This window comes from Saccostrea cucullata, unplaced genomic scaffold (genome assembly GCF_032062105.1).
Source record: "Saccostrea cucullata isolate Sc308-1 unplaced genomic scaffold, CSIRO_AGI_Scuc_v1 ctg895, whole genome shotgun sequence".
Classification (NCBI taxonomy): Eukaryota; Metazoa; Mollusca; class Bivalvia; order Ostreida; family Ostreidae; genus Saccostrea; species Saccostrea cuccullata.
Genome location: NW_026922913.1, coordinates 111486 through 137915, shown reverse-complemented (window position 1 = coordinate 137915; position 26430 = coordinate 111486). Strand labels below are relative to the sequence as shown.

The 26430-nt window shown below is 34.2% G+C and overlaps 2 protein-coding genes across 3 annotated transcripts in view; both read left to right on the top strand.

Moving 5' to 3' along the window:
- The first annotated feature begins 379 nt into the window (after positions 1 to 379).
- Positions 380 to 26430, top strand: part of LOC134262780 (keratin-associated protein 5-8-like) — a 32406-nt gene continuing 6355 nt past the window's right edge. Inside the window, exons 1-3 of one of the 2 annotated variants that reach the window (XM_062745112.1) lie at positions 380 to 518; positions 13865 to 13939; positions 21881 to 21955. In XM_062745112.1, the coding sequence (XP_062601096.1) occupies positions 422 to 518; positions 13865 to 13939; positions 21881 to 21955 (247 nt within the window). In that variant the 5' untranslated portion in view covers positions 380 to 421. The remainder of the gene's footprint in view (positions 519 to 13864; positions 13940 to 21880; positions 21956 to 26430) is intronic. The other variant, XM_062745113.1, reaches the window with a different exon arrangement.
- LOC134262776 (uncharacterized) lies at positions 9425 to 11677 on the top strand. Its single transcript, XM_062745110.1, has 2 exons — positions 9425 to 9902; positions 10005 to 11677. Exons 1-2 carry the CDS (start codon positions 9425 to 9427, stop codon positions 11675 to 11677), a joined length of 2151 nt encoding a protein of 716 aa, XP_062601094.1.

Here is a 26430-nt window from a genome sequence, read left to right as displayed (position 1 = left end):
TCTGTGTAGGCAATGCTTTTGTCCACGAAATTACGTATCCTCGAAAACGTCTGTTTTACAAAATCCACGAAAATTGATGCCAAAAAAAGTTGATGAAACCACAATATTTAATTTTTTTAAATATAAGAGAAATACCTAATATTCAGTTTAGATACATACATATACATATAATTCTTTTAAGGAATTTACAATCAAGTCCAAGCCGCAGGTGAGGAACACTTTCATGGTATGGTAAAAAGCATAAATAATTTGAAAGGATAAATGGCTTGTAAAAAAATTGAGAAAGGGGTAAGTTATGTAGTGAGAAAAGTCATCATAAAAGTAAAGATACATTTTTACTTATAACGGTCAATGCACATATCCGTAATAACTAATTAAAAGTATTCTTCTGATAAAAGGATGTAGTAATGATCAAGACTGCATGGCCCATGCTTGTGGTAACAAAGTACCTCACTGTCGACTTACCGTAGCCCATCACCACAAACATACCAACATTACTGGTACCTGTCATTGTAAAGGTAACAATTACATTTTAATGATACAGTAATGTTATAAAGATATCGATCTTAAGGTTATCTGAACTTGAACAGGTACAAATTGTGCCTACTTTTATAGCAGACTTTTTGTTTTTATACGAAGCAGATATTGTTGAAAATGTCTACACGAGAAGACGAAAACACTTGCTGTGGCCCACGAAATTTCGACATACGGACGACGTTATATCAATTAACATGTAGTCACTTCCATTCATTTGTCGACTCGATATATTATGTATCACATCTCATTTTTAGCAGCATGACTTTTTAAATAGTGAATTAACGCTTTACGATGTACGTGATGGCTTCAACATCTCGATTATTACTAGTAGATATTTGCTTATGATTTTAGCAATACACTCGTTTTACCTGCATATGGGGTTTGAATCTCTCATGCATATCATGGGTTAATTCGATGCGCAAGGTCATACTTTACGTACATGTATGCATATATGAGCAGTTTCTAGAATGGGAAAAACTATCGACAGACAGTTCGATGAAACAATAATATTATCAGTCCCGATTGAAGTCCTCATTTTGCCAAATTTTTTGGTCTTGTCAGCTAATACAATCTATCACTGAGTCTGATTCTGACGGACATTTTTCATACTAATTCTTAGGCCATTATTTTTTAGCTTACCTGAGCCGAAGGGTCAAGTGAGCATTTCTGATCAAAATGTGTCCACTGTCTGTCGTCGTCGTCGAAGTGGTCGTCAACTTTTCACATTTTCACCTTCTTCTCAAGAACCACTGGGACAATTTCAGTCAAACTTGCCAAAAAGTATCCTTAGGTAAAGGGGATTCGAGTTTGTTCAAGTGAAGGGCCACGCCTTCTTCCAAGAGGAAATGATTATGAATAAGTGAAAAATTAATGGCATCTTCTCAAGAACCACTGGACCAGGAAAGATTTAACTCATATGAAAGCATCCTTAGGTGGTGTAGATTCAAGTTTGTTCAAATCATGACCCCTGGGGGTACATTTAGGACGGGGCCACAATGGCCTATCAAAGTTTAACATAGAAGTATAAAAGGAAAATCTTTAAAAATCTTCTTCTGAAGAACAACTGGGCCAAGAAAGATGAAACTCATGTGAAAGCATCCTCAGGTAGTGTAGATTCAAGTTTATTCAAATCATGATCCCCGGGGATCGGCGGGGCCACAATGGCCGATCAAATTTTTACATTGGAGTATAAAGGGAAAATCTTTAAAAATCTTCTTCTCAAAAACCACTGGGCCAAGAAAGATGAAACTCATGTAGAAGCACCCTCAGGTAGTGTTAATTCAAGTTTGTTCAAATCATGACCCCCCGAGGTAGGGTGGGGCACAATGGCCGATCAAAGTTTTATATAGGAGTATATATGGAAATTATTAAAAAATCTTCTTCTCAAGAACCGCTGGGCCAGGAAAGATTAAACTCATGTGGAAGCATCCTTAGCTAGTGTTAATTCAAGTTTGTTCAAATCATGACCCCCGGGGATCGGATGGGGCCACAATGGCCGATCAAAGTTTTACATAAGAGTTTATATGAAAAATCTTAAAAAATCTTTTCAAGAACCACTGCGCCATGAAAGATGAAACACAAGTGGAAGCACCCTCAGGTAGTGTAGATTCAAGTTTGTTCAAATCATGACCCCCGGGGATCGGATGGGGCCACAATGGCCGATCAAATTTTTACATTGGAGTATAAAGGGAAAATCTTTAAAAATCTTCTTCTCAAAAACCACTTGGCCAGGAAAGATGAAACTCATGTAGAAGCACCCTCAGGTAGTGTAGATTCAAGTTTGTTCAAATTATGACCCCAGGGGTAGGGTGGGGCCACAATGGCCGATCAAAGTTTTACATAGGAGTATATGTGGAAAATCTTTAAAAATCTTCTTCTCAAGAACCACTGGGCCAGGAAAGATGAATCTCATGTGGAAGCATCCTTAGGTAGTGTTAATTCAAGTTTGTTCAAATCATGACCCCCCGAGGTAGGGTGGGGCACAATGGCCGATCAAAGTTTTACATAGGAGTATATATGGAAATTATTAAAAAAATCTTCTTCTCAAGAACCACTGGGCCAGGAAAGATGAAACTCATGTGGAAGCATCCTTAGCTAGTGTATACGTAAATTCAAGTTTGTTCAAATCATGACCCCGGGGATCGGATGGGGCCACAATGGCCGATCAAATTTTTACATTGGAGTATAAATGGAAAATCTTTCAAAAACTTCTTCTCAAACTTCTCAAAAACCACTTGGCCAGGAAAGATGAAACTCATGTAGAAGCACCCTCAGGTAGTGTAGATTCAAGTTTGTTCAAATTATGACCCCAGGGGTAGGGTGGGGCCACAATGGCCGATCAAAGTTTTACATAGGAGTATATGTGGAAAATCTTTAAAAATCTTCTTCTCAAGAACCACTGGGCCAGGAAAGATGAATCTCATGTGGAAGCATCCTTAGGTAGTGTTAATTCAAGTTTGTTCAAATCATGACCCCCCGAGGTAGGGTGGGGCACAATGGCCGATCAAAGTTTTACATAAGAGTTTATATGAAAAATCTTTAAAAATCTTCTTTTCAAGAACCACTGCGCCATGAAAGATGAAACACAAGTGGAAGCACCCTCAGGTAGTGTAGATTCAAGTTTGTTCAAATTATGACACCCGGGGTAGGGTGCGACCACAATGGCCGATCAAAGTATTAATAGAAGTTTATAAGGAAAATCTTAAAAAATCTTCTTCTCAAGAACCACTGGGCCCGGAAAAATGAAACTCTTGTGGAAGCATTATCAGGTAGTGTAAATTCATGTTTGTTCAAATTATGACCCCAGGGGTAGGGTGGGGCCACAATGGCCGATCAAAGTTTTAGGCGTATATAAGGAAAATCTTGAAAAATCTTCTTCCCAAAACCCACTGGGCCAGGAAAGATGAAACTCATGTGAAATCATCAGGTAGCGTAATTTCAAGTGTTTTCAAATATGACCCCAGGGAGTAGGATGGGGCCAATATGGCTGATCAAAGTTCTACATAGGACTAGATAGGAAAATCTTTAAAAATTATCCCTCAAGTACTTCAAAGCCGTGATTAGTGATATTTATATGGAATCATTCTCAGGTAGTGTAGATTCTAGTTTTCTCAAATTATAACCCCCAGGGCTAGGACGAGTTCACTAAGGAGGATCCAAGTTTTACCTTGAAATATATTTAAAAAAATCTTCTCAAGAATAGCAAAGCAATTAGTGATTAGTGATACTAGTATTTATATGGAAACATTTTTGGGTAGTGTAGAATTAAGTTTGTTCAAATCCTGATTTAAATTCATTCAAATCATGTCCCTTTTGGATAGGGAGGGAAACAATGGGGAATCATATTCAAATTTTTATGAAGTTATATATAGGAAGAAAATGTTTTTAAAAATCTTTTTATCAAGAACAGCAAAGTACATGTAATATGCTGTATTAATATGAAGGCATTCTCAAGTAGTATTAAATTCAAGCCCCCCCCCCCCCCCCCCCCTTCAGTAATTTATTTCAGTTCTGATCTGATTTAGGCTTTTTCCTAGCCGATTTGCCCAGGTGAGCAATCTGGCCCCTGGACCTGTTCTTTTCTTTTGTTTTTGTTTTTCCCGATCCTGATTAGGAGCACACGTCGTTTGATCAATTACAATTCTGAAGCTCAACTCTTTGTTCGATATTCTACAGTCTCTAACAATATTTGATGATCTTAAAAATATATGATATTAAAAATCAGATACTTTGTCAGTGCACATATATGTTCGAATCATTTTTAGCTCACCTGAACAATTTCTTAAACGAAGTAAATTATTGACAAGCAAGTTGATGAAACATGAGTATCAGCAGTCTATCATCATGTCATCATTTCGTAAGTTTTATGGTCGATACAATGACCTTGTCAGCAAATACAATATATCACTGAGTCAAATGCTGACTGACGTTTTTCATACCAATTGTTAGTCCATTATATATACACTGAATTGACGACGGATTTTTTCTGTTATTTCCTGATCATGACAACGAGCACACGGCGGGTGTGACCGGTCGACAGGGGATGCTCACTCCTCCATGGCATCTGATCCCACCTCCGATGTTTCGGAGGTCCGTGTTTGCTCTGCTCTGATTTTGTATATTGTTTAATGGACTTTGAGATTGAATACTGTTCGTTATCTCCATATCCTTCTTCTGAAGGCTGCTCAGGTGAGCTTTTCCGATCAAAATTTTTCTGGTGTCTGTCGTTGTTGTCGTCGTCGTCGTAAACTTTTTACATTTTCATCTTCTTCTCAAGAACCACTGGGTAAATTTAAATCAATCTTGTCACAAAGTATCCTTATGTGAAGGGGAATCAAGTTTGTTCAAATGAAGGGCCATGCCCTCTTCTAAGGGGAGATAATTAGGAACCAGTGAAAATTAATGGCATCTTTTTAAAATCTTCTTCTTAAGAATCACTGGGTTAGGAAAGATGAAACTCACGTGAAAGCATCCTCTGGTAAGTAGGTTCAAGTTTGTTTAAATCATGACCCCAGGGGTAGGATGGGGCCATTATGGGGATCATAGTTTAACACAGGAATACAGGAAAATCTTTAAAATTCTTCTCCTCAAGAATCACTGGGCTAGGAAAAATGAAACTCATGTGGAAACATCCTCTGGTAGTCTAGATTCAAGTTTGTCAAAATCATTACCCCCATGGGTAGGGTGGGGCCATGATAAGTAGTCAAAATTAAACAAAGGGATATCTTAAGAAAATCTTTTTTAAAAAAATCTTCCCAAGAATTACTGGGCCATGGAAAATGAAACTCATGTGGAAGCATCCTCTTGTAGTGTAGATTCGTTTGTTCAAATCATTACCCCCGGGGGTAGGATGGGGCCATAATATAGGGATCAAAGGGACCACTCATGCATTTTAGGTCACCTGAATCACTAATTTACATAATTCATAAAATTGAGCATAATATGCTCAGGTGACCATGTGACCCATGGTCCTCGATCTTAAAGGTTTTTCATATTCTTAATTCATTACCAGTCTGAAATTAAACAACAGAATTTAATTAATGATGTAAATTTGGTTTGATAAAGGGGGGTATAAACTTTTGGCCCATAATTGGAACTTTTTACATCTATTTTCTCATATAAATCAACAACAAATAATATTATTCAAATTAGTGTGAAGCGTTTTTGATGAATTTTTCAAAAAGTGCAAACTTTTTTATATTTGATTAGGCAGAAACTCCTTGAAAGCTGCCATATACCCAATCAATTTAATAAACCCCCACCCCTACCCCTCTCCCATCAACACACACACACAAACACATCCTATTTGCCTGATTTTGGAAATAGGCCTAAATGGCAAATTTACGATAAAACATCTTTTGAAAATGATAATAATGATAAAAAATAACTAGATGCTGTCATGAGACAGTAATACCTGCACTAAGGTGTTTGCCTCTAAATGCACACTTCTTCATATTGGGCTTTATCAAGGAAAAAGTCAATATAATTCAATAATTTACATAATACATGTATTCATCAAATTGAGCATAATATGCTCAGGTGACCATGTGACCCATGGGCCTCCATCTAATAGGTATTTCATGTTCTTAATTCATTACCAGTCTGAAATTAAACAACAGAATTAAATTAATGATGTAAATTAGGTTTGATAAAGGGGGGGGGGGTTATTTGGAACTTTTTAAATCTATTTTCTCATATCTTATAGATCAACAACAAATAATATTATTCAAATTAGTGTAAAGCGTTTTTGATGAATTTTTCAAAATGTGCAAAGTTTATTTATATTTGACTAGGCAGTTCTAAACTTCTTGAAAGCTGCCATATACACAATCAATTTAGTCAACCCCCACCCCTCTCCCATCAACACATCATGCACACACACAAACACACCTTATTTGCCTGTTTTTGGAAATAGGCCTAGATGGCAAAGTTAAAATAAAACATCTCTTGTAAATGATAATTTTCAATTTGTTCCTGCACTAAACATGTATGTATCTGAACACCTGCATCACTTTGGGCTTGCGTCATGTGTCCAACTTAAGTACTAGTTTTACCATTGGCATTATCATTTTTAGATTTCACTGCACGTGCAGTAGGCTACTAGTGTGGCATACACATCAATGCATATATGTCAGTAGGAATTATTTCATTTTGTGTTTTAATTGGATTATATTTCATGAAGATAACAGGACCTAAATAATGACAATCGGTAAGTACAAAGTTTTGGTATAGATTTGGGTAAAATAGTCTGAAATGCAAACGGTTAGGTTCAAGTTTAAAGGATCAAAGGTCGATGATGCTGACATTCTGAAGAGTTATCCCCCGTTATCAACGTTACAATCAGTTACAAGATCCAGATTTTTTTTCTGGGACTGGGAGGGAGGGGGGCAGACCAGAATTTCTTGAGAAGCAAAAAAAAAAAAAAAAAAAAAAAGTTATGGTTGGGTCTGTTTTCTAGGGTGGAAGGACACTTAAGGCATCCAAAGTCATTTTTATTTCCTCCAGTATATATAATAGTCCTGCAAATTCCGGGGAGGGGGGTATCTCCCAATCCACTCCCTGTCCCTGTAATGACAAATGATCATGTGACTCCTAAATAGTTGGAAAGTTTTTCCATTTGACTATCCATAATTTTGCTTCTTGTGTTATTATGTTATGTAAATTTAATGGTATAAAGGTTATGGACCCCTGGAGGTCATCCTCACTCTCCTATAATGAGCTGGAAATGTTCACAATAAGACTGCATTAAGTTAAATAAAAGTGCATCAATGATAAGTTTGCTTGACATTTTATTCATCAATTTGTGTCAACCTATCTTCCTAGAATTAGGAATGAAAATCATTCAGAGATGGACTACATTAAACTATTTGTATAATTTTTTTTAAAATGTAAAAACAAGTAGTAGTTTGCATACATAAACAAACAAGGGTCTGGGAAGGGGAGAGGGGAAGGATCGAGTTAATATTTCTTTATCTCTTAATGGTTGAAAACTCCTAAAATGAATGTTGACCTCAAATCTAACTTGTCCTCATTATTTTTCAAGTGGTGGTTTCTCCATATTAGTGAAAAATTCCTGAGAGGGATGTTTAACAACAAACAAAATGACATAAAAACACAATATTGATTTGTGTTAAGAAATATGCAGGGGATTTTTTCCATCATAAATCTTCTTCTCAAGAACAGCAAGGGCATTATTGTCCCCCGTTTTGGGGAAAGGGAGGGGACATTAAATCTCATTTGTCTGTCAGTTTGTCCATCTTATTGACAGCTAGTATGTGCATCTGTCACAATAAATTTAACCTCGGTCATAACTTTTGAATAATAAGAGATAGTGCTTTCATATTTCACATGTACATTACCAAAAAACTTTCTAAATATACTATGATTTTTTAACCCAAGTGAGACCTTGACCTTAAAGTTTTACCTACTTTCCAAAAGATAACATTTTAAATTGATCAATTTGAAAGAGAAAAGAAAGGGCATTCAAATTATACATGTTTATTTCATGTGAAAAGACTTTTCTAAATATATCATGACTTTTGACTCTGTGACCTTGACCTAGAAGTTTAACCTACTTTTCAAAAATATTATATTGTATGTATAAATTTTGATTCAAAAGAGATAGGACTTTTATATTTGACATGTACATTACCTGCAACAAAATGTTTCAGAGCATGCTATGATTTTTCCTCTTTAACCTAATTTTCAAAAATTGATATATGATAGTGGTGCATATTTGACACATAATCTGCCATAAATTATGGCATCCCATTCACTAAAACACAGAAAGCAGAGGACCACAATTCTTTGAATTTGCTTACAAGTATAATCTTGATAGATGGAAACATCCTCATATAATGTAGATTCAAGTTTTTTATGCCACACCATGATTAAGAATACATGTATAGTTTTTGTCATGTCCGTCCTCCACCCTTCCATCTGTCTTTCCATCGGGCTCAAAGAAACTTTCTAGATATTTTTATCAAAGTTCATATGTTGATGCATACTGATGTAAATATCCAACTGCAGCAATATTTTTTGACTTTGACTTTTCCTTTGCCCTTCACTTAATTTTTCTTAATAGAGGCTAAGTGGTTGTGGCCATTTTTAGACTATTTTGATCTCCTTTAGAAGAAGAGCTCCATATAAAGATATAATAAAATGATCAAATTTTGAAATTCAAATTTATGAAATTTTTCTTTGCCAAATGATAGTTGACAGCTTAAGATATCATATCCCAAAATTTAAGTTATATCTGGTGGTTAATAAAAAAATAATTTGTTGACCCACTAGCCTCCTTAAATTACTGTTTAGCTTTATTTTAAAGAAACCATTCAAGTTGTGTAATGAAACTTCACATGATGATACATACTGATGTAAGCTTTACAATGCTTCACTCTTTTTTACCTTGACCTTTCCTGTGACCTTGGGGGGGGACGCTGTGGGATCTTGCACGGGGATGTACATGTACTCCCTCCCTAAATTTAGATATTACCCTCAATTTTTAGTAGTGAAAATTTGTCTCATCGCTATTATTATTCAATAAGCTGATCATAAGATGTCTTGTACTACTCCCAGGATTTTAAATGCTGATGGCATGAACTTTAAAAGAGCACATGGCGTATCCAAAACTGCCCAATGGATTGAGTCATATTCTGGTAACTGTAACCCGACATCAATTAGTGTGGCTATTAGGCGACTGTGGTCAGAATATGAAAAATTCAGAAAAACAAATCTGAATCTGAAGGTAGCAGAGTTCCTAGAAACAGAATTTGCTCCACCTAAAGTATCAAATACAGTGACTCCCAAAATGCCCGAAGCTACATATCTGATCAGTTCTAGCGGTGATGCCTTTTCTACTGCAATGTCCATTTCAAACTCAGTGTTCATGGAAAACCAGAATCTGACTAAGGAGAAAATAGCACTAAAGCCTGAGTTGACTGAAACAATATCTCATGATCACATGCAGACACTCAACATAAAATCAGAAGATGTAATAAAGCAAAATAGAGTGCTACATGAGAAACTGAAATCATCAAACCAAGCTGTCAAACGCACTAAACGGAAAGAGGACTACTGGAAAACTAAGTGTACAAAATTGGAAACATCAGATGACACATCTAAAGAAGACTACCAAGCACTTCTAAATGAGCTACAAGCTGAAAATGACCAACTCAGAATCACTGTCAATGAGCTTCAGCATACCCTTAAGGAAAAAGATGAAATTCCCTATCTCATGGAGCAGCTGCATGATTTGACTGACACCAAAGTCATCAATCTATTTGACAAGAAAGAGAAAGTATTCACTCCAGAACTTCATTTGTGTGTGTACTCTCTTCTCGAACACAATGTCCCATCAACTAAAACTGTTAATTTTTTTTTAATTCTTTTTTTTCAGATTTGTTTACTTGATGTATGCACCAACATAAAGTAAATGCACATTTTACATAAAAGTTCATATTTTGATTTAGGACCAGCCATGGAAACCTGTTTGAAGTTAGCAGGAAAAGAACCTGACCGACTACCTTCTCCATCAACAGTTGTTAATATGAATATCCAAAGACTCTGTCTAGCCAAAAAGCAACTACAAGAAGAACTGTCAGAAAAAATCAAAACCACCTTGCACACTGATGAGACATCGAAGTTTGGCATTAAATATGGTGGGTTTTCTGTTCGTGATGAAGAAGGTAATTATTTTGCATTAGGACTTCGTGAAATGGCCACAAAATCAGCACAAAACACACTGGACACATTTAAAGAAATTTTACATGATATTTCTGACAACAACGAGGAAACCCAGAAGAATGTTGGAAACAAAATTATCTGCAATATCCAAAATACGATGAGTGATCGTGCCGCTACAGAATTAAAGTTTAATGAGCTATTAGAAAGTTACAGGGAAGAGCTGCTACCACAGATACAGGGAGATTACCACGCATTGGATGATGTTGAAAAAGAAACAGTAAGCAGACTGAACAATTTCTTCTGCGGTGTTCATGGCCTGGTACATTTGGCGAATGCAGCCCAGAAGGGATTATGTGAAGCAGAAAAGGGGAATTTCGATGGAAACCCACCAATTTTTGATGAGAATTTCTCTAAAAGTGATGAATCAGGTTGTTTTCGCTTAATAAGAAGTGCATGCAAGGCTTTTGCAAGAAGAGGTGATGAAAAGTGTGGGTGTTATGGGGCATTCCGAACATACATGCAGCCATTTCTTACTGAAAACAGAATGATCTCACTTCCTCTGCAACCATTTAAGGGCAACAGATTCAACATTTTATTTCAAAATGCTGCATGCCTTTACTTTCTTCATCCTCACATGACTGAATTTCTGGAGAAATCAGATATTGAAAACAAAAGGCTTCTGAAGTCTGTTCTCTCAGATCTTAAAGTTTCTTTTTATGTTGCCGGACTGAAAGCCCTGGGATTGATTTCAAAGATGATTACAACACCCCTTTGGAATATTCTCGAGAACAAGGATACATCAATTGAAGACATGACACAAAATTATCTCCATCTATCAAATTATTTGGCGGATGTAACTGAAAATCTAGCTGATTTTATAAAGGGAACCTTTCCAGCTTTAACAGGAATAGACTTTAATGGCGACAGAGTATTTGAATTCCTGACCAAAGAGTCTAATTATGATACTGATCTGGAAATCATTCTACGTGTCCTGTTACCAGCGATCCGGAAAGTAGTACTGCATGTCTATAAAAACCACATGCCAGATGGTAAATATGAAACTTTTATTGAGGAGCTCTCACTGGCTACCAAGAGTGTGGACAAAAGTAATTCTTATTCTGAGCTACTGTTCACGTATATGGACCAAATTTTAAGAGTTAAACCTAATATATCAGCTCTAGCTCTTGAGGCTTACACACTTTTCCTAATGAACAAGACATCCACATGGATAATAAGAAACAAAGAGGCTATGGAAGACCTTATTTCGGAAGCTAGAAAATCCGTTTCTACTGAAAGAGATTTATTCTCAAAAAGAAAGGGAGAAATTCAACGACAGAGGGAGGAGAAACAAGAAGAAGAGTTCCGAAAAAGAGAAGAAAACAAGCACAACTGGAAAAACAGAGTGATGACATTATTTTCTATGGTTTATGGAAATCAGCCCGCGAGTGTAAATTGAGAATAAAGGAGTATGGACGCACATCAGACAAAGTCAATGCTTTGAAAGCCCAGCTCCGGTACCGTAAAAATGTTTTAAAACAGAATGTTCTTGAACAAAACTGTTCTCATTTTCTAGAAAGAGTCATGATGGAAAAAGACAAACATTGACACACAAGGAACTTTTGTCAAATCTATTAAAAGTTCTGAAATCTGTTTAAATTAACCATGAATATTAAATAACTACATTTTTTTTACATTGATTGTCTGTGTTATTTGATTGTTTTTATATAATCTAAACACTATTACAGGAAAAGATTAAGCTTTTGTATTTTAACTGCTCTAATAACTGTCAAGTGCCGGAGATTACCGGTAGATACCATACATTTTAAACATGTACTTTTAAACATATATGCAAGAGTACAGAGAAATTGTCAAAGATTTAAGAATTATGTTTTAAACTTCTATTGCACACACAAAAAATAATTCAGCTTCAGTGCATTTATTTGATAATTTATTTTTCCCTACATCCTTATAATTTTTAGAGTTAAAAAGTTTGACGTCATTTTTGTAAGTGTTAACGTTGGCGCAATAATACACATTTTTACTTGTGATGTATTGTAGTAGAAGAAGTGAAGTTAACAATAAAATAATTAAATGTGTCATATATAAGTGTCTTTAACAAACAAACATATTATTTTAATTTAAGATCTAATTTTTCAAAGTATTTGCTGTTCATTCAAAACCAGCTACTTTGAAAAACAAAATGGTCACATAAAAAAGTGCAAGCACTACTTTTTAGCAGTCTATTTTTAGTAACAACTTATGACTAGAAACCCAAAATGTTATATTTTCTTTTTCTACTCTCCATATGCTTTAAGACAGTATATAATACATGTGGTAAATATCAAATATAAAAATTGACTTGTGGATGCTATAATAAATGAAGTATAATAGTTGATGTATAAAAAAAGTATGTACGAGGGTTGTCCCAAAAAGTCGTAGACAGGGAACATAGTTTATTTTCACTATGCTAAATCAAATTTCTTATCTTGTCATAGCAAAGAGTAGCATTTTATGATCATGAATTTCAAGTTTCATGACAATAGCACATTTAATTAGGAAACTATGAAAAAATAAAGAAACCATGTAAGTGTACATTGGCGCACGAACGCAAGCGTAATTAACGTCTCTCATAACGTCATGGTCCCTTTTCTGCTTCACGTGAGGCTATTAACATCCAAATGAATATTTTTATAGTGATAAACCACAATTGACTAAGGGAATAATTGAAATTCAATACTGTCCGTTTTCTTACGCAGATTCATATTTTATTCAAAATTAAATTATTTCAAAGATCACCTTGCATTTTAAGCAGCAGAGAGTACACCTTGTTTGACGACGTTCATGGTCCAGAACATTCCCAAATGTCTGAGTCAAACAATTAGTACTCTACTTTACATGCAATAACTATTTTTTTCGATATAAAGGAAAAACTACCTTTGAATCTCATACTATTAAAAACAACTTTTCTATTAAAATATACTGTGTAATATCCTTTCTGTACTCTTCTTCCCCGTCTCGCATGAATATAAACATACCAAAAACAATTTATTACCTTTCCGTGCGCCGGGTACGCGTTCGAAGACGTCATTTTCATCAATCTCACTTCGAACAACACTTTGAAAATAATGCCACCAGTCATCTGTTTCTAATGCTATTTATATGAAAATTTGACATATTATTAAGATTTTGATTCTGGTTTAAGTGATTTAAATTCTAGTTCAATTTTTTACATAGCACCAAAGAAATAAAAACAAATGTAATAGTTATGTGCGTAAATTATTCCGAATTTTGGTCGTGCCTTCATATAAATCGTCCCAATGTAATTAATATGAAAGATACATATTTTAGAATTCACAATTTTAAAGAACAATGAATGTATTATGTCTATGCAAAATTTGGTTAGTATAGGTTGCGTGTTAAAAAAGTTATTAACATTGTCTACGACTTTTTCGGACAACCATCGTATTTATATTTCTCGAATTTGATTTTATTTTTCCAGTCTAAAGGTCAGAGATATGTAGCTTACTGCATCACATTTTAGACGAATAGCTACCTTTATTATTAAAAGATTTATGATGGATTTGAATGTTAATAATTGTATGACATGATACTCCTGGGCATATATTAACCATTTCCTTTACAGATTGTCATTCCAACGGAGATTGTCACTGCATTCGTGGCCACCCGTCCTGTTCACTAGGGAGCTGTCATTGTGTTGGTATGCGTAAATTATTTGTTATCAATCTATGTACATTTAGGTTTATGAAGAAAAATGTGTTTCATGATTGAGGGGAAATGGTTAATGAATTAAATTTCAGTTTACCAAATTGTTTAAAAACCTTTGTACATTTCATTGTACAACTCAACACACATTTTTTAAACTCACATGGTTTTTCGCACAAATTAAGGTCACATTTTCTTGCAATAAAACTTAATATTAACGAGCTTCAGTACGAGACATAACCCTGAAATTATTTAACATTTCATGTTAAAAGTTTATATTCTCTACTATCATTATCTGAAGTTTTAAAACTCAATGTTTTGAAAGGGAATGTGTTTATAAATTTCATGATGTTACATGTGTATGAGTCTACAAAAGGTATTCACAAATTAATTAATCGAGCTTTGTTGCAACCACTACTGAATACGACCACTATTGAAATAATTATTGCAAAAGTGGTTCAGACTGTATTTCAATAACAAATATAGATTGCAAACACTATTGAAATACGACTACGATTGCAATAATTATTTCAATAGTTGTTAAGTGTGCATTTCAATACCAAACAAGGGTTACATCCACTAATAATTTAAATATTTATTTTGATAGTTGCTGATAATTAACGCAATATTTAAACCACATTGCAAGACTGCAAAATACCTAAACTGTTGAAACTGATAAGGTTTTATTGTTTATTATATTCTCCAACATTTTTTATTCATTCATTGTGTTAAATACAACGAATACTTGTGACTGATTATTTCTAAAGAAGTTGATACACATTTCAAAACACCACATTTTAATCACTATAATTGTAATAACACCTACCGTTGTTATAAACCTAAAACTAATTTCCCTAGAAATTAAGCTTTTAAGGTCAAGATGTAGTAAACTAGTGCTAATTGTAACGGGGACCGTTACAGATGTTCCCCAAACGCTCTCCAACTCCCTTTTGGTGCCATATTCCCTGTAAGTTTCATTAAATAAGACAAACTCTATGCATTTGAAACTTTAACAACGTTTACCCAGAAGTGTACCAAGTTTATTCAAATTTTAGCAGTTCACGCGTGCGCGCGTGAATGCATGTGCGGAATGACCATTTCATCTTGACTACACAATCTATATATTTCGATATACTAAATATTAAAGTATTTAATCCAAAAGTATTTAAAAAATTAGCTCATTCAAGTGTTCATTTGATTTTGCTCATTTCACGTGCACGCACGTGCATACATGAGCATGGTGACCATACTTACTTGTAGATGTCCATTACATCTATCTATGTTCTAAATCCCATCCTGTTTAGTTGAAAACCAAGGGAGTTATAGCTGTTCAAAGTTTCAGCCAATCAGATCGCAGCGCATGTACACGCACGTGTATGCATGTGCATGGTGACCATACTTTCGTGTAGTAGTCCATTATATCTATCCATGTTCCAATTCCCATCCTGTTTGGTTGAAAACCAAGGGAGTTAGAGCTATTTAAAGTTTAAGCCAATCAGATTGCAGCGCACGTGCATGCACGTGTTTTCATGAAAATTGCTATATATAGTGTTGTAGGATATCCTAATGCATGGCTATGTTCAAAATTTCAAAGGATTTTGACAAAAAAACAAGAAAGATACTGAGACTTTAGTTTCAGCCAATCAGAGCAAAGCGCACGTGCATGCGCGTGAGATCTTGCTATTTTTACCATGTCATATTGTCTATGCTACTAATATATCCTTATATTATGAGTTTCAAAGCATTTCATCAAAAATTGAAAAATTTACGTCTATATCAATTATATTGATCATTTCTCGTGTTGCACGTGCGCGCTCTTGCAAGCACGTGCGCGCAAAATGACCTTCGTTCCGCACATCTACATCACATGTCTACTGACCCTAAAAACATTTCACCTTAGTCGGATGTGTAGTTTACAAGATCATTCGTGGACAAAATTTTCCCAAGAAGAAAAATAATGATAACTAGACGAGCTTGTTGCAAAGCAACAAATAAGTCTTCCGTCTAATTCTGAAGATGATGAGATCGAGATTGTCAGACATTTACGGTTATGTGTGCAAAAACGAGCCATTTACAAATACTTCCGGTCTGACCGGAAGTGACGCCATCTTAACTACTTTAAATGATCTCCGCATCTGCTATTTGTTATTCTGAACAACTTTTCTTCTATGATGCTTAACAAATTGTCAATACTTTTTGAGATATCAGGAAAATACTGCTGGCCCCTCTAAATCCCTAATTTTAGGGGTCAGCCCTTTTTTTGAGATATCAATTGAAAGATCGTGTAATTCTACACTTCTTTTGTTCTATATGTTTTAACAAAATATTTCTAGGTAAAAAGTTATCATAGAAAAGGCGTTAAAAATTTTAAAAGTCATGATAGGACTATTTTCGGCCCATAGCGAGCGCCGGCGCGTCGTACTTCCGGTAGTTGTGATATACAAAAGGCACTTCTCCAAAGTTTGCTCTAGCATCACTGAAAATATCATGCTTCTGTGTTAAGTACTTTTTGAGAAAACTGCCGGACAAAGTGACCCTCTAAAAATCACTAAATCGCAGAAAACTCCGAACCGGAAGTGACGTCATCAAAATAAAAAAATATATAAAATTATCTAGATTTTTTTATGTTCTATCAGACCTGAAAGTTTCATGAAAATCGATCGACCCGTTCTCGAGAACTCGCGCGCACAAAATCGGTAAGAAAAAAAAACAATAATAAAAATAGTGGAAAAGAAACCTAAGAATAACAGTAAGGTCTTCCGCTGAAGACGGAAGACCTTAATAAGAAACAGAGTAAAAACAATATGTTCCCAAACTTCGTTTGGGGAACATAATAACTTTAGACCAATTTTTGGTGCTAGATCCATTATGACGTCATAATCAATTTCAACTTTCTTTTTCCCGTACTTTACGTCTTTTGTAGAATTATGAAGAAAAAAGGGTATTTTCATGACATTCAATTTGAAATAATATGAAAAGTAAACGGGATACCTATATTAAATTTGATATTGATTTAAAGAAGAGACCTCGAACATACTAATTTCCGTTTTCTGGGAGACTGCAGGCAATCTGGATACATTTTCTCTGACGAATATGAAAAACCTTCCATATTCATGACTGGTTTTCTTAATTTTTCGTTGATAATTACAGTTTAAAATACAGTTTTTAATCTTGTTTACTAACAAATTATGCCCCGAACACCTTATTTGACTAAGCTAAAGTTGTATAGCATCAATTAAGGAATTTATTTCTCAAATTTTATCAAGAATGTTTCCACTTAAGCATAGTGCCGTAGTCTTTTTTTCGGATCCCTGTTACTTTATCTAATTAACTCAAATCTTGATAATTTTACACCTACCCGATATTTTGCTATTAGTGTGGTACTATACTTGCAAAAATTTTCATAGAAAACGGCGTTTTAGTTTTATTCGAGGTAATTTAAAAAGTTCTCTAGGGGATGTTAATTCTGGAATGTTGCGCATGTCCGAGTTGGGTTTTAATTGTGTCACATTAATATTCGGAGTAGGCGGGGTATTTTATCGATCAGTTGAAAACATGTTTAAATAGCCAGTTATATACAGAAAAGTAGACACAAAGAACTTCTCAAGCTTCACGTCAGTTTTTTTTTGGGGGGGGGGGGGGCGCTGTGGGATCTTGCGCGGGGATGTACATGTACTCCCTCCCTAAATCTAGATATTCCGCTCAATTTTAAGTTGTCTCTACGTGAAAATTTAACACTTAAAATAAACTGATCAAAGAAGCCTACAAGTTTGTAAATAAAAACCAAATAAAATCCCATTAAAGAAAAAAAACTTCTTTTGTAATTTCTAAAAGATTGATGTCGTATCGAATTTATCACATATCAAACTCTCTCTCTCTCTCTCTCTCTCTCTCTCTCCATACTTTTAAAAGTACCGTAAATTTTACTTAGTACATATAATGGTCTACAGAATTTTTTTTGTTGCGATGCTGCGTGTGGTGATATTTTATTACTAAAACAATTTTATCAATATTGTATGTGTGATTGTTTTTTTTTTTTTTGGTTTGTTTGCTTTTTTTCTCGGGGGGGGGGGGGGTCTAGAAAGCATTCCAGTGTTAAACCATCTACGTACTTCTATACCCTGAGTGCATAATATATTTTTACAATAAAAACACTTTGTTTTAGGAATGATGGTATTGCGACGATTGGGACTTAATCTCTTTGAAATTCTTTGATCCTCCAAACGTGTGCGCTAAATCCAAGTACTAAAATGAAATATTACATTTTGTCAAATTTTATATTCTATTACTCTATAAAAAAAACTAAGCCATTTGTACATGCCGTTTAAGCCAATATCTCTTTACACAATATGATCAATTCCCAAGTTACTTGATGTACACATATAACGTCATCGACGGTAGATTGTAATCAAAATGACAGATACAGCATAACAAAATAAGAACATTTTATATTTGTTAATATTTACACGTTCCTATTCATTTTCTAGAGTTAAATTACATCTCTGAATACCAATATTACGAAAACTTGTGTTCTAAAATTGACGTTATCTCGCCTACTATGACGTCATAATATACCACTGATTTAGTCAAGGTAGAATATTTTGTATGCTTCCTTATTCCCCTGCGAATATACAAAATAAAGGATTGAGTTTAAAGTTTAAAGCAATTATTTTTTTTTACAGGTAAAAGAAAGTAAATTGTCACTGACTACTAAAACTTTAAAGTACTTATGCTATGAAATAGGGGCACAATGACAATGAGTAACTTTAGAGAATGAACATAATTTGGCTATTTAATATAAAAGTAATGATCACAGTTTCAAGCATTCATCTTTTTTTTTAACTCCAGGAAAATTTAAAAGGAGCCATTGAGGCTGAGATGATTAATCGATAATAAGGATATTTTGTGAGGATTAAGTATTATCTCAATATGTATGTAAAAATATTTAAATATCGCAAATTTGTTACCGCCAGGCGCATAGTGTTTCACAAACACATCTTGTTCAGTACAAAAAAAAAACTTCCTGATCAACATGACCAATTCAATCAGAATATTTTATACATATTGACATTATATTGTAGCTCAAATATCAGGATTGATACATAAATTATCTGCCTTTTGAAAAAATTGTTAGATATCTGTTTAAAGCCTTACGTACAATCTAGATTCTACTCGTAAACCAGACACAGGACAGTACATGATAGGGTCCAGCCTAACCAAGGCCTCAAAGGGAAAATCCGTTACAATGCATACTACTGTTTAAGAGTTGACTTTAAGATTGGTTCAAAAGTTGAAATACTAGTACATGTACTAGGTTTGAGTGGACTTGGTTATAAGTCGGTCTGGTTATATAGGTACATTACTACATCTTTTAAGCATAAAGCTCTCCTGCTCGTGGCTGCTTGATCACAAAAAATTTCCTAATCTTTATCTTGATGCCTCAGTCTTTATTGTTACGTCATATGACATTGTAAGTGAACATGGGTTTGTTCTATCCCAATTGAAATGAACAATTTACTTTCATTCAACAGTGTTTCTTACACTGCAACTGGGAATCCTGATCAAAATAAAATATCTGACTTTGCTTTATTTTCATTGTTCGATATTTTAATGAGCTACAAAATATTCCTTCTCATTTGACCACGGTCAGAATTGGAGAAGATTGTACAATTTGGCCGTGGGTTGCAACGATGGGTTATGACATAACTTATGTATAATTTGACTTGATACCTTGTGGATTAACTACAAAATACTGCATATGCAGATTCTAAATATTTTTTTTAAAATCATTTATTTCTTATTCCGTTGTAAAAAAATGATCTTTAAAATCACATGGGTTTAAATGCCATTAATGGTTCAGAATTTTGAGTTTTTAATTAATTGTAACACTTAATCTGTTTCACATCATCTTTACCATTTTTTATATAATCTGATTAAAAACCATTGTTTACATACCCTCTGAGTGGTTGTCGTGACTGTGTGTGATGATGTATTGGTTTCTTGGATTACGACTTTACCATCTAAAGCATAATAAAGCATAATATATGAATGCTGAAATTTAAATTATCCACTTCCACCAGGATAATCCTACTTCCGGTAGCATTACTAGCATTGACCTAGTTTTTCATGAGTATCTGGGGCCCTTTTTACAACACAACTTACGACTAAGACCAAAAACTTCAGATTGTTGTAATACTTTGCAAAATTAATATTTCTGTATAAAATTGTTTGTGTAAAAATATTAAATTTAATTAAAAATTATACGAAGAATAATATTTGGTCTTAAGTCGTAAGTCCTTTTGTAAAACTGGCCCCAAGATAAGGATCAAACAAGGATAAGGACAACTAGCATCAAAATCAGCAAGCAAAGGAAGCATCAAAATCAGCATTGATGCTGTAACAAAATTATTTCCCTGCACTTTATATATACTCAACAAAAAAAGAAACGCATAATCAGAATAATAAGAAAATCTAAGTTTTCAGTTCAAACCTTATTTTATTTAAGTGATTTTAAAGTGTGTTGTGATAAAAATCAAACATGTCCTTTGTTGCAAATTGAAAAGTCAAGTTGATGTCATTTTCATCGCCCCCAAATTCAAGGGGCATAACAATATGTACTGTGCGACGTCTCAATGCTAGTGGGTTTCCAATGTATGGATATCGTGGAGGAATACCATCTCATTTCCGTCTCTTGTGAACAATTTATGCACTATTACGCTGATTTTTTCATCCAGCAATTGTAGCAGCAGTTTTTACAACAGGTTCTGAATTGCATGAGGTGCTGAAAGGGGGGAGGTCTGACGGTCCTGCCTGGGTTTGGTTTCCTGCGGATAGCCAGATAGTGGTCTTCAGACGTTAGTTTACCGGTTGCAAAGCCCATTGATTTATTCCAAATACAGTTGCAACTTCCTGTTGCGTAGCTCTGTTTAGTATCATCGTTAGCCTGGTTGTGTTCATCTTTGTTTCGGCGTGGCCTTGCAGTATCAACACTGGAGTAAAATCTTAAATATGGGTTTAATAGGAGTGTTAAAAGTTTCTCTAAATCCCAAATATCAACGAAAATAAACATCCGATTTAGAAGAAATCATGAAAAACACTACTTTCATAAACATGTTTAATCAAGGGAGGTAATTCAACACTTGGATTTTAAAACCCCATGTTGTCTTTTAAATATGTCACAGATATACAATGATATAAAAAATAGTTGTTTCATGTACATTTTAAAAAATTCTTTGATGAGTAAAACAATATGCGTTTCTTTTTTTGTTGAGTATATATAAATAATGATTAATTTCATTACAACATGTATTGGTAACAATCCTTTGTTAAAACTAATGTCCAAATAACTGTATCTCACTTCCATTCTCAATGAACGTGTAGTGTAGGGCAGCGCCGCGAGAATTGGCATCGAAAGCAAGTTTTTTGACATGCCTAGATAGCCGAGCGGTCTAGCGCGCTGTACCTTTCACTGCTAGGAGACAGATTCCGAAGGTCGAAAGTTCAACCCCGGGCTGGGGCGGAAGTGGGTATCCATGTAAAATAGAATTTCTTTGTTATCTCTCTCTCTCTCTCTTATATATATATATATATATATATATATATATATATATATATATATATATATATATATATATATATATATATATATATATATACATATCTTATGAACTAATATATTATATCTCTTTAATTTATGCAGAGTAAAACATCTATGATAATAATTATGTATAATGATTCATTAGGTATAGTTGATGAATAAAAAATATGTATTTATATTACTCGAATTTGATTTCATTTTTCCAGTCTAAAGGTTAGAGAAATGTCGCTTACTGCATCACATTTCAGACGAATAGCTACTTTTATTAGTAAACAATTTATGATGGATTTGAGTGTTAACATGATATTCCTGGGCATATAATAACCATTTCTTTTACAGGATGTCATTTCGACGGAGATTGTCACTGCATTCATGGCCGCCCGTCCTGTTCACTAGGGAGCTGTCATTGTGTTGGTATGCGTAAATTATTTGTTAGCAATCTATGTACATTTAGGTTTATGATGAAAAATGTGTTTCATGATTGAGGGGAAATGGTAAATGAATTAAATTTCAGTTTATCAAATTGTTTAAAACCTTTGTACATTTCATTGTATAGCTCAACGCACTTTTTAAACTCACATGGTTTTTCGCACAAATTAAGGTCACATTTTCTTGCAATAAAACTTCAGATTATCGAGCTTCAGTACGAGACATAATCCTGAAATTATTTAACATTTCATGTTAAAGGTTCATATTCTCTACTATCATTATCTGAAGTTTTAAAACTCAATGTTTTGAAAGGGAACGTGTTTATAAATTCCATGATGTTACATGTGTATGAGTCTACAAAAGGTATTCACAAATTAATTAATCGAGCTTGATTTGACAAGGAAGAGTTAGGTTAGGAATCACCACTGACCACTACCAGTAAAATAACCGTGTAAGGTAAGGCAAATAAGATTAAGAAAATATGCATTGATTAAACTTGGTATTTTTCTGATGTTCAGAATCACAGGGGTCGGCAGTTTTATCAATAAAAAAATGTATACATAACCATGAGTTTCGCAAGCTTTTGATCGCTACGCTCGCGAAGCCTATAGGTTATGTTTACATTGATTTATTGATAAAACTGCCGACTCCTGTGCTCATAATTTACACAAATTTACCTTCTGTCTTCATTGTCTTTTCTTCTTCCAGAATGTTAAACTTTGATGTTCAAGATCTTCCGCCAGAAAATGTTCATACAATGTTTACTAAATACAATTTGTACGTCCAAACGTTAGAGAGTAGTTCAAGAGAAGTAATTAAGAAACAAAAAATGCTTCAAAATGTAGAAAAAAGGAATCTTTACCTTTGAATTTCTTTTACATCTTAGTATATCCAACCAATGTTTTACATATTTTGAAATGGTATCAAATATCAGCCATTCATAATTAATTATTACTAATTTTGTAATCAGTGTGCCCTTTTTGTTTTATGCCTCCAAAACCTCCAATTAACTAATCACCTCTCTGATATGTTGTTATACGTAAAATGCCCATTTGCTATTGAAAGATTAAATCAAAACTACAAATATCATAAATTTTATCTGTAGTATTAAATCTAAATAGTTAAAAGAAATTTTAAAATAGTTATTTTCCTTTCATTACTGGACACAGTTTTTTTTTCCTGATAAGTAAATGTTGTTCATAATGAACGAAATTGAGGAATTTTACATCCCGTTTCTATGGCAACCAAGGGACTATCATAAACCGATTTTAGATTTTACAATTACTAAAACAGCTTTTTAAAATTATTATTTAAAAAATGGTTTTCTATGCATGGCCAACCTATTTTGATAATTACAAAGAATCTATATTTCATATATTTTGTTGTCACATTAAACAATTTAGCTTGATTAAAATGTGACCTTAATTTGTGCGAAAAATCATGTGAGTTCAGAAAGTGCGTTGAGGTTTATAAAGGTTGGAGAAATATCAGTAACTGTAACACAGTTCAAGCTGAACTATACCGGGAGAAAATTATTTTCTTTTTACAATGAAATATTACATGAACTAAGTATGAAATCTGATGTTTTTAAACATAACAGTCCCAAAATCTTTTAAAAACAAATCAAACTTTTTATATGTTGAAAGTAAAATCAAGTATACCAGTATTTTCAGTAGGAATTCGTAGGAATGAATATTTTGTAAGCAAATTTTAAGAATTGTGGTCTCCCGCTTTTGGTATCTTAGTGGAACAGATGCCATTATTTATGGCATATTGTGTCAAATATGAACGCCCTTTTATATGCAATTAAAAAGTAATCATTAAATGTAAAATATTTGAATTAAGTCAAATATGAAGGTCAAGGGTCATAATATAATAATCGGTAAACATCTTATACATGTAACAGGTAATGCACTTGTCCAATATGATAGCCCGTGTTTTAAAAGAAAAGATACATGTAACATTTTTAATTGATTGATTGATTGTATACTGTTTAACGTCCCTCTCCAGAATATTTCACTGATATGGAGACGTCACAATTGCCGGTAAAGGGCTGCAAATTTTGGCCTATGTTCGGCACTTACGGCCTTTGAGCAGGAAGGGATCTTTATCGAGCCACACCTGCTGTGACACGGGGCCTCGGTTTATACGGTCTCATCCGAAGGACCGCCCCATTTAGTCACCTTTTACGACAAGCAAGGGGGTACTGATGACCTATTCTAACCCGGATCCCCACGGGGCGATAGCATTTTTGAAAAGTGAGCCAAACTTCAAGGTCTTTTCACAGGTTAGATTGATTTATTGATTGATTGTATGCTATATAGCGTCCCTCTCCAGAATATTTCACTGATATGGAGATGTCACCATTGCCGGTGAAGGGCTGCAAATTTAGGCCTATGATCGGCACCTACGGCCTTTGAGCAGGGAGGGTTCTTTATCGTTCCACACCTGCTGTGACACGGGGCCTCGGTTTATACGGTCTCATCCGAAGGACCGCCTCATTTAGTTGCCTTTTACGACAAGCAAGGGGGTACTGAGGACCTATTCTAAACCAGCCTAAATTACATGTATCTTTTTTCATTCAAAAGTTATGACCAATGTTTAAATTTTTGAGATGTAGGTAAAACGTCAAAGTCAAGTCGACCGATTAAAATTCATAGTGCATCTAGAGAGACCTTATCACAGGTAATGTACATATATTATACACTGTATAAAACCCCTACCTTTTCTCTTTCAAAAGTTTTTGCCAATTTAGAATAATATTAAAGTAGGTTAAACTGAAGGTCAAAGTCATCAGGTCAAAATTACAAAAAAATACTTTAACATATTTAAAAAGGTCTTTTCACACGTAGTGCACAGGATGAAATATATATGATAGTCTCAAAGTCTCAAAGGTCGTATGAAAAAGGTCCAAGTTTTTTTGTGACAGACGAACAGACGAATGAGATTTAATGTTCCTTCACTTTCGCAAAAGCAAGGGTCAAACAGCATAGGAGGAAACAAATTCAAATACAAATACAGCACTAAACTATCATGAAGATATTATCGCCATGATCGATGATTTTTTATATTGTTTGACACTCATTGAGCAATGAGGAACGTCGGTTTATACGGTCTTATCCGAAGGACTGGTCTCAAAGTCCCACAGTGGGATTCGAAACCGCGACCTAAGGATCAACTACTTACTTCGCGACTCTAGACCAGACGCTCTAACCACTGCGCCATGTGGGCGACAACTAAATCAGAAAGTTGAATTATAACCATATAAAACTCTGTTCATAGTTAGATTCAGTGATAAGAATTATTCATGAAAATATTATATATTTTTCTATTCTCCTTTCAGACCAAGCAAGACCTTTAAATAAAAACTGTGCAAATAGAAACAGGCACGTGGCATTAGCCCCACTATTTCCCAACATTACTTTTACTATTGAAAATGTGCATTGAAAGACTGGTTGCCCCCACCCTCTGCCTTTTACTACTGACAGTAAAGTGACATAAGGAATGTAGTTATTATATTAAAAAAATAGTACTGGAAATTAATCCCACGCGGAACAAAGTACGTCTACAGTATGTGGCGGATGGTTCGTCAGACACAGTGTCAAGTCCTGCAATATGCAAAGTGCGTTTGACAGGATAGAGTTAAGTTATTTGGGGGGAAATACTTTAGATTAAGTGACGACCATTTGACTTCAGGGGGTTGGGGGTCTTTTCAGGTGAAATCATCTATTTTTATGTTAGACATAAGTAGAAGTAATTTAATTCCATGAGCTATTTATTTATTTATTTTTTTCTTCACTATCACAATCAAATCAAAGTTTAACAAAAATGGTTAATGTCGAACTCCAGAACTCTTTTATAACCCGGAAGGGGGACCAGACGAGGACAGATTTTTTCTAACCAGACTATTCCTTTTCAAAATGTCTTAGGACTGATTATTCATCCCCTCCTTCCCGAATCAAATAACGGTATGTTGTAAAAAATAAATAAATCAAAATCTTAAGTTTGATTATTATCTAAGTGTAAAGTGATGCAGCATAAAAATGAATATTTAATGTCCATCATTATCGAAATCTTAAATGTAGGATATAATTCCAAGGAAGTTTGTCATCATTTCGGGAAAAAAATGAAACCTTGTTAGTAATAAATTTGATTTTACACAACGTTGAGGTTCAAATGTCTATTATTCTTATTATCAGAAGAATCTGCATACTGGACACAGGCAAAATTATTTCGGACACAAGGTTATTATGAAAATTAAGCTTAATTGTGACCGTTATACATCCTAAATATCGATCAATATGTGAGTTAATTAGATATACTCCTAAGCATTATTTCAAGTAACATCACTGTAAAAATATGTGTTTAGAATCCAAACGCTTTTCTAAAAGCTTTTTTGTCACCTTATTTTTTATACATGTATGTTTATTTCCTAACAATTTTAAATTTTTAAACACGTT

Coding starts and splice junctions, on each gene's coding strand:
- LOC134262776 (XM_062745110.1), top strand. CDS start 9,425: ATGGAAAACCAGAATCTGACTAAGGAGAAAATAGCACTAAAGCCTGAG. Junction 9,903..10,004: donor CAATGTCCCATCAACTAAAA/CTGTTAATTTTT, acceptor CATATTTTGATT/TAGGACCAGCCATGGAAACC.